This window comes from Heliconius melpomene, chromosome 20, assembly GCF_056956725.1.
Source record: "Heliconius melpomene rosina isolate 202511_hmr_F chromosome 20, ASM5695672v1, whole genome shotgun sequence".
Lineage (NCBI taxonomy): Eukaryota > Metazoa > Arthropoda > Insecta > Lepidoptera > Nymphalidae > Heliconius > Heliconius melpomene.
In genome coordinates, this window is record NC_140408.1 from 6948374 (window position 1) to 6962505 (window position 14132).

Genomic DNA, 14132 nt, shown 5'->3' on the forward strand with positions numbered 1-14132 from the left:
TAAAAAACAATTTATTTATTTACATTAACTCAGTCATTTATATTTAGTAAATTTTCATAAATTAAATAAGTAAATTCATATTAGAAAAAATTATATCGATATAAACTTATACGTGTAATTATATCACAGCTTGATATTAAGATTTTTTTTACAAATTCTTTTAATCTTTAATATGTTTTTAGGTACATCTTATAAATTAACAACCATAGACTATACGGTTGTTTTTAAACGACAATTGTTAATTTTTTGGCACACACAGAATATTCTATCTTCATGGTTAACTGTGCAGTACCCAAACCCTCTGTAAGGCGAGATGATATTGACCGCTCCCACAAGTTCCATAGTATTATCTCTACCTAACACAGTAGCTTCATAAAAAATATTTTTTGGTTTCATAGAAAATGCAACGACATAATACATATTTGTTTTATCCTTATCGTAATAGAAATGTATTCTACTCGCATTATTAAGTGTTAGATTAATGCAACTCCAGCAACGTTTAGTTTTAATATTTTTTATTGTATTTTGTATATAGGTCGCTACAAAGCGCACGGTCTTAACTCCTTCCGTATCTCCTACGTCAAGGGGATACAATTTGTGACAACTACACCACTTATCCTGAATGCCAACGTCCTGGCAAGTGCGATCCGCGCTCACGATGTTAAATATGCTTTGATGTCTCGCGGAAGGTTGAACTTCTTGTGTATAATTACCGACGGAGAGTTCGTGAATTTCAAGCATTGTATTAAACAAATCATATGGTGTCAAGAGTCTGAATTGATTAATATTAATTGATTTGAGCTTCTCTGGATGGTCTATTTTAAATGTTCTCGGTACCCATAAAAAAAGAAATGGCATTCTATCGTCATAATAAGATTCCATTTTTAGACGATGTTCCCCAAATCGAATCCCGTGATCGCTTAAAAATATTATAAATGTATTGTCTAGTGCTCCTGTATAAGAAAGACGGTTAAAGAAATCTTCAAAAAGTTTGTCTGCACCCTGAGGTCGATTGTTAATATTATGGCTGAAGGAATTCATCCAGAAGAAGCCAAAAAATGCATCACTTCTGTAGGTTAAGACAAAATCTAAGGCATAATTTAGTAGTTGTTGACCAGAAGAAACTTTTCCATTGCATAATAAAGAATGATTGTTTATCTCTCGTTCTCCTTTAAGAAAAAAAGTCCTCATATAGTGATCAGCAGGAGGACGATGGAACGTATAGCCTTTGCTAAACATATCGGGTAATTTTAAATAGTCTTCTCCGTAGGCGGTTACGTAGCCCGATTTTTTAAAAATATTCCAAATAAGTAGATCACTACATTGGTCCATCTTACCCAAACATTGGTTTGCAATTGTTGATAGATTTTTACCCATTAACGCAGCCATCAAATTTGGAAATGTATTATCACCTACCTGCGGTTAAAAATAGTTTTATAAATATAAAATATTTTAAATATTATATGGGTTCGATTTCCACTCGAGGAAATCAAATATTTAATTATCTCTGGCTCCGGTGTCGAGGCAAAAGCGCGGCGTGAACCCAGAATTCGCGAGTGAAGTGCTTAACACTAGGTTCCCTCTGCCTACCCTGCTACATGCGTTATATAGCTTGATTCTGGTTTATATTAATAAAAATGAACGATTTACAATTGTTGTATATAAATATATCTCTCATCATCTGTAAAAGATAGATAGAGCCTAAATTATTCTTGACTGAATTGATGAGTGAAGCTATTTCAATCAATTAAAATACAAAAAAATAGGAGTCTATTTATTATAAATATTATAAATACATATATTATGTATTGTTTATAAGCATACCTTATGATATCCTCTAAAACCAGGCCAAAAATTGTTCTTCAAAAATGTTACGGTTCTAGTCATTGTTTGGACAAAACGTGATAAAGACATAGAATCCATCCCCACAATCAGCATATTATATTTCGGCTTATGTTTAGTTTTGTCCCTAATATGTTTGTATGTAGTATTCTTTTTTTTGCAAAACGCATAAACATCTTCATATATAAGATAAGATATATTGTTGACGTTTTGAAAACATTGGATGTTGATAAAGTCGTTTTTTAAAAGAATTATATGGTTATTATGCAGTTCTTTGCAATTTGTATACCTGCAATTGAACAACGAACGATTATAAACAAAAATTTGCTGAACTATCACGACTTCTTAAGTTCCATATTTTATACTAAAAATATTTTTTAATTATGTTTTACCGAAGTCTTCTATATTGATAGCCAGGCCTCGATGAGCGCTGAAAGAATTTGTAACAACAACTATATGGTAAAGATTGTTTCACATATTTTTTCATAATCTTGTCTCTTAAAGATACACGCAGTTTGGTTGCATCAATTCGTTCTAAAACTACTGCTCGTTCTCCACATGATGCAGGTTTCCAATCTTTAGTGGTTTTATAATTGACCATTGCAATTGGTATATGACATCCCGGCGTATTAATCATTTCAGCTGAAAATCATAAAATAAATAAAAAAAGCTTAATTTTTTGTTAAAAAATGCTTTTTCGTTAATGAAATATATATTATGATATACGAATGACAACCTTGCTTAGATTCTTCGAACTCAATGGAAAAATCTTGATCTCTATAAGATATATCGTTGTATATCTCACTTAAAGGCAAATGTTTCATAGGTGCACTATAACTCCTTTTCCTATTCACAGATGGTTGTTCAACAATAAAATCAGTATTAGAATAATTTTGTGCAAATGAAAAGTGATAGAAATGATAAACTAATAAAATAAAGAAGCATATGCAAACTGTTGCCACTCCGAAACTGGTTTTCACGGACTTCATGCCTGTTATTCTAGTTAGCTTTTTTAACCTGAAACAATAATTAGTTATAAGTTAATATTTGTACTTATAAAGTCATTTTTGATTGACATATTTATTTACTTTTTTAATCTGCGTTATAACAATTAAGTACCTACTAGCTAACATTTTATCACGAATGGAATAATGATTAACATGTGCGTTCCTATTTTGTGTTAATTAAGTATTTTACAATTTTAATACATACATATATATATATATAAAGTTGATTAATACATATATTTATCGCGAATTTCTCGACGATGCAACTTTTTAAAAATTAAAAATATCTTTATGTACAGCGTACCTAAAGATATTTTTAGGCATTTTGTGTCGAATGTCGGAATTCAGCGCTGTGACACCAGAGCGAAGAAATAAAAATTTAAACACTCGAGTGGGGTTTGAATCCACAACCAGTCGCGCACACTTACGCCCCTGCACCACGAAGGGCCTGTTTTTAAATTTATTATTTAATAATTGTTTCACTAAATATCCTTAGGACGCGATTTCCTTTTAAAACGTAACATATTCTTTTTAACTGACAGATAAAGTCAAGGAATTGTTAAACCACGAACTTTGTAGGTCAATTAAAAAAAACACTAAGGACGTGTAGAGCCAGCCAATTACTGGCCTCTGCCTTCATTTTGTAGACACTTAACTTACCTTGAGATAGGACTGAATAATTGTATAGAGATATTAATACTACGAACTATTATCGAATGTTCATTATTATTCTCCATAGTTTATAAGCGTTGTATAAATAACAATCGCCACTGCTTTCTTTATGGCGAGTTTAAAGAAAATGAATTGTGCATGTTAGATATTTTGTAAACATTAACGATGATGTTTATGTTATTAATAAAAATAAATTACCGATAGTAATAACATTTGTATATTATTCACGTGTCAGTAACAAGTTTTACTTGAGTATTACTAATAACATAACGATTGAGAAATATTTTTAATTAAATATGTTACGTTCGTTCAATAGTTACGTATCTTATCTTATAATATTTTAGTCACGATGGTTAATTATGAGCTATTAACAATTTGTATATCCTACAAAATATTCAAACGTTTCAGATATAACAAAAAGATTTTTATATTAAAATAACAACGCAAAGCTAGAAACTGAGGTTAGTGAAAGTGTACTCACCAATTCTTAGGTATTTAAGAAATGTAGTAATATTTTATTGATATTGTGTGTTTTCGCTCCACAAAGGACATGGTGCTCCGAGTGCTTACCGGGAACAACATCAGACAAACCTGTGACGTCATGTCTGGCACATTAGTGCATACTGCGCATGCTCCAAAATCTCGTATCAATATAAATACAAGCACACTTATAAATATATCCATAGCAAAAATAAATAGTAATAAAAGTTTTTTTTTTCATTCTCATCGTTCGTATATCCTAAACATTGTAAATCACTGTTTATTTTTAAAGTTCGTGGTGATCGCAGTGTTTTAGTTATAACCATTTAGTTTTTCATTACCTCTTATGAATCAGTTGTATCCTGCACACAGCAGTTTAGGCTGAGGGAACCTTGTGCTAAGATGGAACTTAACGCCGCGTTTTTCCTGGGCATCGAACCCACAAACAATCACAACTGGTCTCTATTATTAGTATCTCTTATTAATATATAAGTAGTATCCGGGCCATATATCTACTGTAAATTATTTATGATATGTAGTAAAATAATCGGTGTATGTCAAAAATAAAAGGAAATATTTGCCATCTTCTTATTTTAAAGGGCTATCCCGCAGGTAATAAAATATAATTTATATTTTTTATTTTTCTTTATTTATTTTATTATTATATAAATATAATTTTACACATTCACGCAACATTAACACCATATTATACAATAAATTACACTCGTATTCATAAAGCACATTAAACTAAACTTTATATTTAAACTTCTAAACAGAATACTGGATTTCATAAAATAGTTAAGTTAATCTAATACAAAACTAACAAAATAAAAATGAAGGAAATAAATTAAACCTTAGAAATAAATATTTCGTATGATATTTAATGATTATTAAAATTATTTATTGTTTTAGTAAAAATAACTTAAACATACATATATTTACAATATAATATAACGTAGGAGATATGAATATTGTATTGTTACAGTGAATCTTAGTGAATTTTATATTTGTCTCTGTATTGCTGAAAGAATTTATTCGTCATTAATTAAATATCGATATTATTACCACTTTCTCGAGAAATTAATTAAGTTTAATTATTTAATAGAATAAGAATGGCGAAAGCGTACCTATGTAGTTTGGAATAAAAGAAATGTAGTAATAAGCAAGAGCAACATTTAACTTAACGGCAGTATAATAAAATAAATATACTGGATAATAAAATTTATTTGTTTTTATTAGATAAATATTTCAAAATGAAAATTTATCTTTTTTGTCAATATCGTTATTATATTTATATGACCTTACTTGTATCTTCTTTTAAATATATTTTAAAATTTCTGTCTAACGTTTAATTGATTACTTTTAATTGATTAAAACGGTGATTTGAAAGTTAACGTTATGAAATAGTGATGAAAGCTTTAATGAAAATTTTATTACAATAAAATTTAAAAAATTAGATATATCTAGGAATTTATAAAGCCCTAACATAAAAATATGAATATCTGAAAAAAAAAGAAACTTTTCTGCCGCTTGTTTAAAACATAGTACAATAATTGGTCTAAGTAACTTAAAATCTAATAAAAATGTAAAATACAAACACTTTATATTTAAATGTTTAAAATTTTAGTTACATATATTCAATTTCGCAAATGAGCATTTTTAAAACCAAAATAAGATATTATTAAACTTAAAAGCCACAATTAGTTACTTAATTGTTAGAAACGTAATAAAAATGATATGAAAAAGGTTAAAACGTTTGTTGGGTTTTATTAGTACCCCTACTTTAGTTTATTTTTAACCGACTTCTGTAAGAAAAGGAGGTTATCAATTCGATTGTATTTTTATTGACATAGTGTTATTTAAGTAAGTTATTAAGTTATTGAATACATGTAACTAAGTTTATGAAATAAAATAAAATTGATCATTTCTCAGTCTTATTTGCGTGGCAGATAATTCTTATTATACACTTTTTTTAAATAAATTACAATAAAGAGAATTCGAATTATTAAAAAAACATAATCAAATACGTATTAATTTTATATCGATATACGGTGTACTATTAGTATACTAAACTAATTTAGAATTTTGATTTGAATGTAAAATCTAATCTAATTCGAATAAGATAACATTACTAAAATCTCAAATTTTGTAAGCTATAATTTCCTAATATAAACAAAATTCGTTTATCTGATGTCAGATGGGTCGTGAGATCCGGAGGCAGCGTTGTTGGTGTCATGTAAATACCATATCTTAACACTTCACTGTAGTTGCGGTGGAGCTGGACACCCTGAGACAGAACACCAATATTTAATTATGTAGTGGATTGAAACACATCTTACATATCGTCGGTTTAAAGTGTTTTTTCATGTACACTTTTATACCATTCGAAAGTGTAAAAAATACAAAATGGAGAATACAAATCAATTTTGAAAATCTGAAAAACCTGAGTGATAATATGCTCATAGTTTTCTTAAAAATATTTTTGTTTGCTGATAATTTACTAGGTTTACACTGTAAAACCGACAATATGATAAAAAAAAAATAATCAGCTTCACGCTGTATCACGCATATAGCCGGGTAGGCAGAGGAACCTTAAGGCCTTAAGACACTCCGTTCCGCACTTTCGGTCGAATTTTTCAAGGCATTAGGTGTTGACTGTCCAAACTTGACACCGGGATTTTGCCTTGATGCCAGAAAAGGAAAGAAAATATTAATAAATAATAATTAATTCCCCCCAGTGGGAATCGAAATCAAAACCGCCTCATGACAGTTACATCCTTGTGTTCCTGCTTCACGACGGCCCCAATGTAAGTAGTACAATAAGGTATTAATTATTCGAAAAATTTTCCCTGATTATTCATTGTTTTTTATAATAAATGATGTAGGTTCATAGTTTATTCTGACGATGCATTATTTGATGTGATGATTAATTTCTATTGTTCATTAAAAGTTCTCAAGATTTATGCTGACCCCAAGGTAATAAATAGTATGTAGTCAAGATTTATCTTAATTTATTCAACTAATTACAGGAAACGAAAATATGTATAGTTACATTATTTATTAAATATGTAATTTAATAAAAATATGAGAAAAAGAAATATACCTAATAACAATTGACATCGTCGTGGCGCAGTGCTGGGTCAAGCGAGTGACGGTATCCGAGAGGGTTTTGAGTTTGATTCTTACGGGAGATTATGGTAACAAGGTAAGACGCTGGGTTGAGTTTCGCAACTAAATGGATAATGTCTCGATTTTTCGCCAAAAATGAGGAAACGGAGTGTTCCCTACGTTAACACTAGGTTCCCTCTTCTTTTCTTTCCAAATTCAGTCAATGTATAAGACCAAGCTAATCACGCAGCGCAAATTAATGCTGAATCATGATTTACTATATCAGTGGAATACAATTCCAAACAATTGTATTCCACTGATGATGTTGAAGCAGGATGTGACTGCTGACAATGGCCTACTATAACTGAGGTCATTTATTCCCGTAAGTACAAAGTTACGTACTGATGTAATCATTTTAATGATAACCCTCTTAATGATATAATGTATATATCAGCGATACGCAGCCAGCAGGACAGGCAGATGGAAACTAGTGTTAAGACACTCCGTTCTCTACTTCCTGCCGCATTTGGGAGGCATTGCGTGTTGTGAAGAGGAACCAAACGCCACGCTTCTCTTTTATTTCCCTGAGTGGGCATCGAACCCACAACCAGTCGCGACGCAGGAGTGTGTAAACGTGACAACGACAACAAGATATAATGTATGTATTTCGTAATTTGTAGTTGAATGTGTCATGATGTTAACATATCCTGAATTTAATAGGACGCAAGCTGATAATGAAACATTTTACACTAAACATTTTACAAGTCTTAATCTATGACCCTATAAACTGAAATTCAGCAAGGGAGTACAAACGTTTATTATAAAATTTAAAAATATGTTCAAAAATACATTTGAATATATTCTATCAATAAAAGCTATAGTTGTTTGTAGGTTCTATTGTCTTTCCGAAAAAGATTTTATTTATTTAATTAGGTATCTTTATATTTTTGTCCTGATAAGACCAGATAATGCAATACACATGATCAATGACGGAATTTAGCGATGCGCTTGTTCTTGTTATTGGAGCGAGTAAATTAAAATAATTAATTCCCCTTATCTCAAGGAAAGGCACAAACTCGTCGTGGGCATCGCGTCAACCACAAGGGTTGCCTTTAACTATAAATAATACAAGATATAGCACTAACGGCACACGTTGCACGCGATCTCGTCGCTGTTGTCACCGCAGCCGTCGCGGCCCGAGCACGCCACCGCCGTGCTGCGACAGCGCCCGTTGCCGCATCGCAGCGGGCAGAACTCCGCCGCGCGCCATCTGCACCCATACATATACAATAAGAACAATATATCATTTTAATTAACTAATGTGTAAAAATATTATTCTCGGGTCTCTGACAGAGAGTTAAACCATACTAAGTAACTGGCAATGAACATCGTCATTTCTAATCATATTGCCAAGAAAATGAGATAAAAAATTAACGAAAGTTAGTTAGTTTAGTTACCTAATAACTACCAAAGTAACCACCATTCTAGATCCGTATTCCCTAGTAGTACTTACCTGTCTTTGGTGTATGCGAAAAAACTTTCAGGCTTAATAAAATAACAAGGGTCTAGCTCTACTATTCTATAAGATTTGCTTTCGCTATAAAACTTTTCTCTCTCTACCTATCTAAACAAAACAAATCTAACATTAAATACTCAATTTACCTGGAGGGCTCGTTGCACAGATGCGGTGGTTCATCGGACGCGTCCTTGCAGGATATGATCGCGTTGCAGAACTCGTACTCGGGGAGACACTCGCCGGAGCCGCAGCGGAACGTGTGTCGTGGACAACTGCAACCAGAAACAAATATTGTTATACTATAGGTAGGTAGGTTAGGTTAGTTATTTACTGTTAAACTACAGGTATTTTATAGTTATGGCCAGAGTTTTGTAATAATATTAATTAATTTCTATTTGAAATTATGTAGAAGAACCAAATGTTCTACTAATAATTTAAACTTTACTAAACGCAAAAAAAATACTTGCAAACTACAAGCCTATCTAATATTAATTACAGTATACGTTTGAACACAATTTTGGTACTAAGTTTTCCTGTTTAATTCCCCAAATACGACCGATGTGTAAAAAAATAAATACATTTACAGGTATTTATAGGTTTAAATTTAACTCAGCCAAATATTATGAGCTCGTACTCTAAGGGAATATAAGCTACAACAGAATAAGGTGAAGCACACAAGGCACAGCAAAATGCAACAAATACTGGAAAAACCATAACATCATATTCTATGAATAAAATACCGGCTTCATAACATACACCAGGTGGACAGTTGTGTAATGCTGAATGAAACCTTTTTAGTATGGAGAAACTGTTACGCTTTTTATTAGGGGCCAGCTTCCTTTAATGGAGTTAGCTAAGTATAATGGACCGTATGAAACGGGAGATCAGGTTCTAAGTAATCATCAATGATCTTTTTGTTTTAGTTCCTTAATAGTGTAAGACTAGCTGTGTATGAAATTTGAAAGAGTCAGCATGCGGGAAAGTATTTTTTTTATCAATGAATTGTAACAATTGTATTTAGATAGGTTTAAATCCTATTCAGCACGCGATATTTCTGAATAGGCAGAAAGAGGAGAACTGACAGGCAAAATGCCAGATATGTAAAACAAGTAGTTTAAACACTCAAATAAAGTTTTCTAATATACAACGAGAAAGAAATCTAACTATATGTAATTTATATTTTTCTCCCCTCACACTGTATCCCTCACAAAGAAGGGTAGGCAGAGGGAATATGAAAACCCAGTTTACACTCCGTTCTTATTAAGATACCTTCGTTCCCCAGTTACCCCCGAATTCTCATGGCATGTTGATTGGCGGAACTTAACGCCGCAAACTTATATATTTTATAGATTAATAATATTAGTCGTGGAAATACTTCATTCGGAGGATTATATAAGGTAGGTATATCCGGTGGAGGACGTGTTTTTACTACGGAATGCTACGGTAATTTGATAAGCTAGTTCATTTATAAATAGCTTTCCTGTAGAACCGGCGGGCGATGTTAGACTATAGGATTACCATATGAAATTACTGATTAATAGTAATTTAAGTGTTATTATAGTAAATAGATCACCTATACCCGTTTAGTAATAGCATCCTTATGAGTATAGGTTTGGATATCAAGTGAGAACATTTTGTAATTATAAAACAAAGTAAAGTTTTTCTTTAAAGTAAAATAAAAAGAACTTTTCATTTTAGTCATCGTTAGGTCATAGTCTATTTTTGTAAATCACCCAATCAAATTGATTTTAAAAGCTACTCAGACGTGTATCTTCCTTACCCCCTCTTCTTAGTAGCACGGCAGTTCCTCTCGTCCTCCCCGCCGGGGCACTGAGGCGTGCCGTCGCAGCGCGCGGCTCGCGACACGCACGGCGCGCCCGCCCCACCGCACCGGAACGCGTGCATGGGGCACCGCTCGCCTGTGCGCTCTGCGTTGTAATATTCATGTATATTTTGTTAATAAACATTCACATGAGTAAAATATAATTTGATATTAGTTTTTCTTATTTCAATTTGTTCGTATCAATCAGCATTAAATAAAAAAAACTGATTGTGGGTACACCAGTTTTTAGTTACAAGTAACAATGTGCACGCTAAGGTCCATCGTTCTTCGGCGGTCGATCGGCGGAATGTGGAGAAGGGTAGTGTCTTAATGGCAACAAAGTGTCTAAACACTAGGTTCCCAGGATCAGAATCAGGATCCTTTTGCCTACCCTTGGTACGTGCTGGATACAACGTGAAGCTTAAAATATTTATATGAAATTATTGAAATTAGTGACAATAGTAGGATATCTTAATTTGCGTCCAGAAAACTGTATGAATCATGCACTACATTTGGCACATGCATCCAAATGTATATTAAAAAGTTTTGTTACGTTTATAAATATACGAGTACATATTTTATATATGTATACGTATGTACCAACACCTGATCGTGTTATAGAGCAATTTCCAAATAGTAATATGTTGCTTACAACTACCACCTATTTATCATAGTATAAATATTACATAATTATTCTACTGATTTGTCGATAGTGATAGATCAAAGAGTGACACTAACCTAGATTAGAAATTATTAGTGTTAAAAATCTGGAATCAGTTGCACCTAAATAATAACTAATGATCACAACATCTAAAACCCAATTATTGAGCTTAAAGCTTTTTTGTAGATACATTAAAATTTTAAATAACGTTATCATTCATGTAATATTTTTTTAAAGTTTTATCTCCAAATTATAATATTAAGAAGTTAGAAACTTGAAAGACGTGTTTACAAGTCACACTCTTTTTTCAATCGGTATAAATGCATTAATAAAAAAATACATTGGTGCATTTTTTCGGAGAATTAACATTTTTAAGGCATAAGTTAAAGGCTTTCTTTTACATCTAGTAAAAACTATAACAAAATTATACCACCACCTGATTCCAAAGAGAAATTAACAAAATTAAGTAAGTGCAAAAGAAAGGAAGTGTTAGTGCATAGTTACCTTTACCAGTACCTTGGCATTTCTCGTCGGAGCCGTCAGGGCAGTCCTTGCGGCCGTCGCACACGAAGTACCAGCTGATACAGGTGCCGGTCGATCGACACTGGAATATTATTTTAATATATGAGATTTACGCAATATTGACTCTGGTATGTTACGGATGATTATTATTAGAGGTTCTAACTCTCTACCGTCTTATATTGGCTGATAATTGAAATTTGAATTGACTTCAACATTATATTTTCATTAAATTTAGTATGTATAAAGATCACGTGTGGCCAGTGTTAAACAATTTCATTATTTTTTTTCAATCTTAAGTTACATTTATTCCATTTATAAAAAATAATTAAAGTCACCTGAAACGTTCCCGGTAAACATCTTCTATTCCTCGCAGAGCAAGCGGAAGTAGAATTATTTCTATATGCGCAGTCGCAGCGTTTGTTGACACAACGGGAATGCGGGTCGAGGGCCCGGCACTGGCTGTCCACAGCGCACGGCATGCCCAGCGACGCTGGTCCCTCGTGGGAACTCACGTCTGCACGGACGCGGTTCTTATCTAAATGCATATACATTTTGTATTCCTTATTATAATAGACGAGACGCAGCGGTCCTGAAGTTATAGACGGCGGTTTTTTTATTGTCTTCCTTCTTTTCCTCACAAAGCGCAGAAAGCCTATTACACGACTAGTCGATTGTGCCATAATATTGGCATGGGCAAGATTTTGACAAAACGTATTTATCGTAATACACTTTGATTGTTATTATATCATTTCTTATTAACATTAGACAATAAAATATTTTAACTCACCTTTCATAGACGACTTTTTCTGGTGACCACTTTTGTTCGATTTGCTGATGTTTTGATCTTTAGACGAGCTCTTCTTGTTAGATTTCTTTTCAACTGTTGGTTGCGTTACGACTCTATAAACGGGTTGATCGTTAGCGTGCAGGTTAGCGGTCATTTCATCAACTCTTATCAATTCATTTGGATCACCATCCTTTCTGTTTGATATTGGAAGACGTTTACTAGGCTCTACCGTCGGTGCCTTCAGTACCGCTTGCATTAAGGGACTGTCCTCTTGAGTGCTAAGCACGTCATTTTTACTAGTAAACAGGGGCAAATTGCTTGGTTGTACTTCTTTGTCTTCTAACAAATTAGGCTTACTGTATTTTGATACTGGAATCTTAGGTAATTTAGTTGGTAATTCCTTGTGTAATAGCGGTTCCTTGGATGAATCTACCGTAGCTACTTCTTGCTCGACTATTACAGGCTCCGTAGCGTATGAAGATTGTTTTTGAGCAATGCAATTGTCTCCAGATTGTTTGAAGAACGTATTGCATGCACATCTTCCAAACAAATTGTGTATAACAAATTCGCAATGACTTTCTTTGTCCCATAAACGACAATGCTCATTACTGTAGCACACATGACCAGGCGGCGCGGCTGTGAAATGATAGAGTTATTATATTATAAGTTGTGGTCAATAAGACATATTGGTTGACAACCGTTCTGGACTTGTCAACCGTGAAATCATTAGTGCTTTACAGTGGTTGTAGGTTATGAACCATAGTTAACAATTTGCTTGACAGTGAATAAACGGCTTGTCACTATACGCTCTAATAAATTATACTTTGAAACAGCCATGGCAAATATTCAGTTACTTTTATTATAATTATTGTAAAATAATTAATAACAAATAAATTATAATAAATTAGCAATTGAAATTCAAAATGTTATTTATTCAGAATATTGCAAGTATTTTTGAATCGTCAAGTCACCACCAAACACTGTCGGCAGTTCTATTACTTCTCTGACGACAGGGAAATATACAGTTTCTCTTTTCAATATCAATTATTATTTATTATTAATATTTAGAGATTTAATAATTATTTAATGGGTAAAGTATGAATTGAAATGAATGTTATTTTTTCATAACATTAAACAAGTATCAATAATATTTTCATTTCAAAGATATTTTTTTTACAATGTCATTAGCACTGTTAAATATAAATTTGAAAATGGAAAGAAATCTATTAGTGTTACTACGTATGACAAATTTTTGATGCTCTTGTTTCTTGTCACGCGAACTCGAGAAGTGCAATGACTGACCTAGTTCCAAGATATTCGTACTTATGATTATTTATATTTGTATTAAATACTAAAATATATTTACCTAATTAATAAACATATTTACCATATTTATTAGTTATTCTAAGGAAAATTAAACTCTTATCAAATGCCGTAAAAGAATAATTAAAACCATCTATACCAAACCTATCATTGTATAATCATAAAATTGGAAATTGGAGCTCATATTTATACAAAAATCATCAAGATAATATATAAAATTGGAAAACAGATATAATACCATATCACCAGATATCTGTAGATGCGACACCATTTAATCATGTAAAAAATACAAGTAGGAAATGTTCATGTCACAATGGATTTAAAGAATCCATGCCAAGTTCCATAAATCGACGCCTCGAAACCAATCTCACACACAGGCATTATAGTCTATT

At 32.2% G+C, this 14132-nt stretch overlaps 2 protein-coding genes across 3 annotated transcripts in view; both read right to left on the reverse strand.

The window, feature by feature from the left end:
* LOC146527799 (uncharacterized) lies at positions 1-4256 on the reverse strand. The gene is made up of 5 exons (XM_085205011.1): positions 4003-4256; positions 2579-2859; positions 2235-2484; positions 1825-2131; positions 1-1416 (listed from the first exon to the last, which is right to left on the reverse strand). Exons 2-5 carry the CDS (start codon positions 2829-2831, stop codon positions 211-213), a joined length of 2016 nt encoding a protein of 671 aa, XP_085061137.1. The 5' UTR covers positions 2832-2859; positions 4003-4256; the 3' UTR covers positions 1-210.
* Positions 4257-6117: 1861 nt separating this feature from the next.
* ImpE1 (Ecdysone-inducible gene E1) overlaps positions 6118-14132 on the reverse strand; it is a 30199-nt gene continuing 22184 nt past the window's right edge. The window contains exons 4-10 of one of the 2 annotated variants that reach the window (XM_085204614.1): positions 12418-13053; positions 11966-12165; positions 11625-11712; positions 10406-10553; positions 8772-8897; positions 8255-8379; positions 6118-6288 (exon numbers count right to left, since the gene is read on the reverse strand). In XM_085204614.1, coding sequence (XP_085060740.1) covers positions 6260-6288; positions 8255-8379; positions 8772-8897; positions 10406-10553; positions 11625-11712; positions 11966-12165; positions 12418-13053 — 1352 coding nt within the window. In that variant the 3' untranslated portion in view covers positions 6118-6259. Of the gene's footprint in view, positions 6289-8254; positions 8380-8771; positions 8898-10405; positions 10554-11612; positions 11713-11965; positions 12166-12417; positions 13054-14132 lie in introns of both variants that reach the window. The other variant, XM_085204613.1, reaches the window with a different exon arrangement.

Excerpts from the sequence above, each read along its gene's own strand:
- LOC146527799 (XM_085205011.1), bottom strand. The coding sequence starts at position 2,831 with ATGAAGTCCGTGAAAACCAGTTTCGGAGTGGCAACAGTTTGCATATGC. Across the intron at positions 2,132-2,234 it reads TATCAATATAGAAGACTTCG|GTATACAAATTGCAAAGAAC; the intron begins GTAAAACATAAT and ends GTTCAATTGCAG. Across the intron at positions 1,417-1,824 it reads GTTTTAGAGGATATCATAAG|GTAGGTGATAATACATTTCC; the intron begins GTATGCTTATAA and ends TTTTAACCGCAG.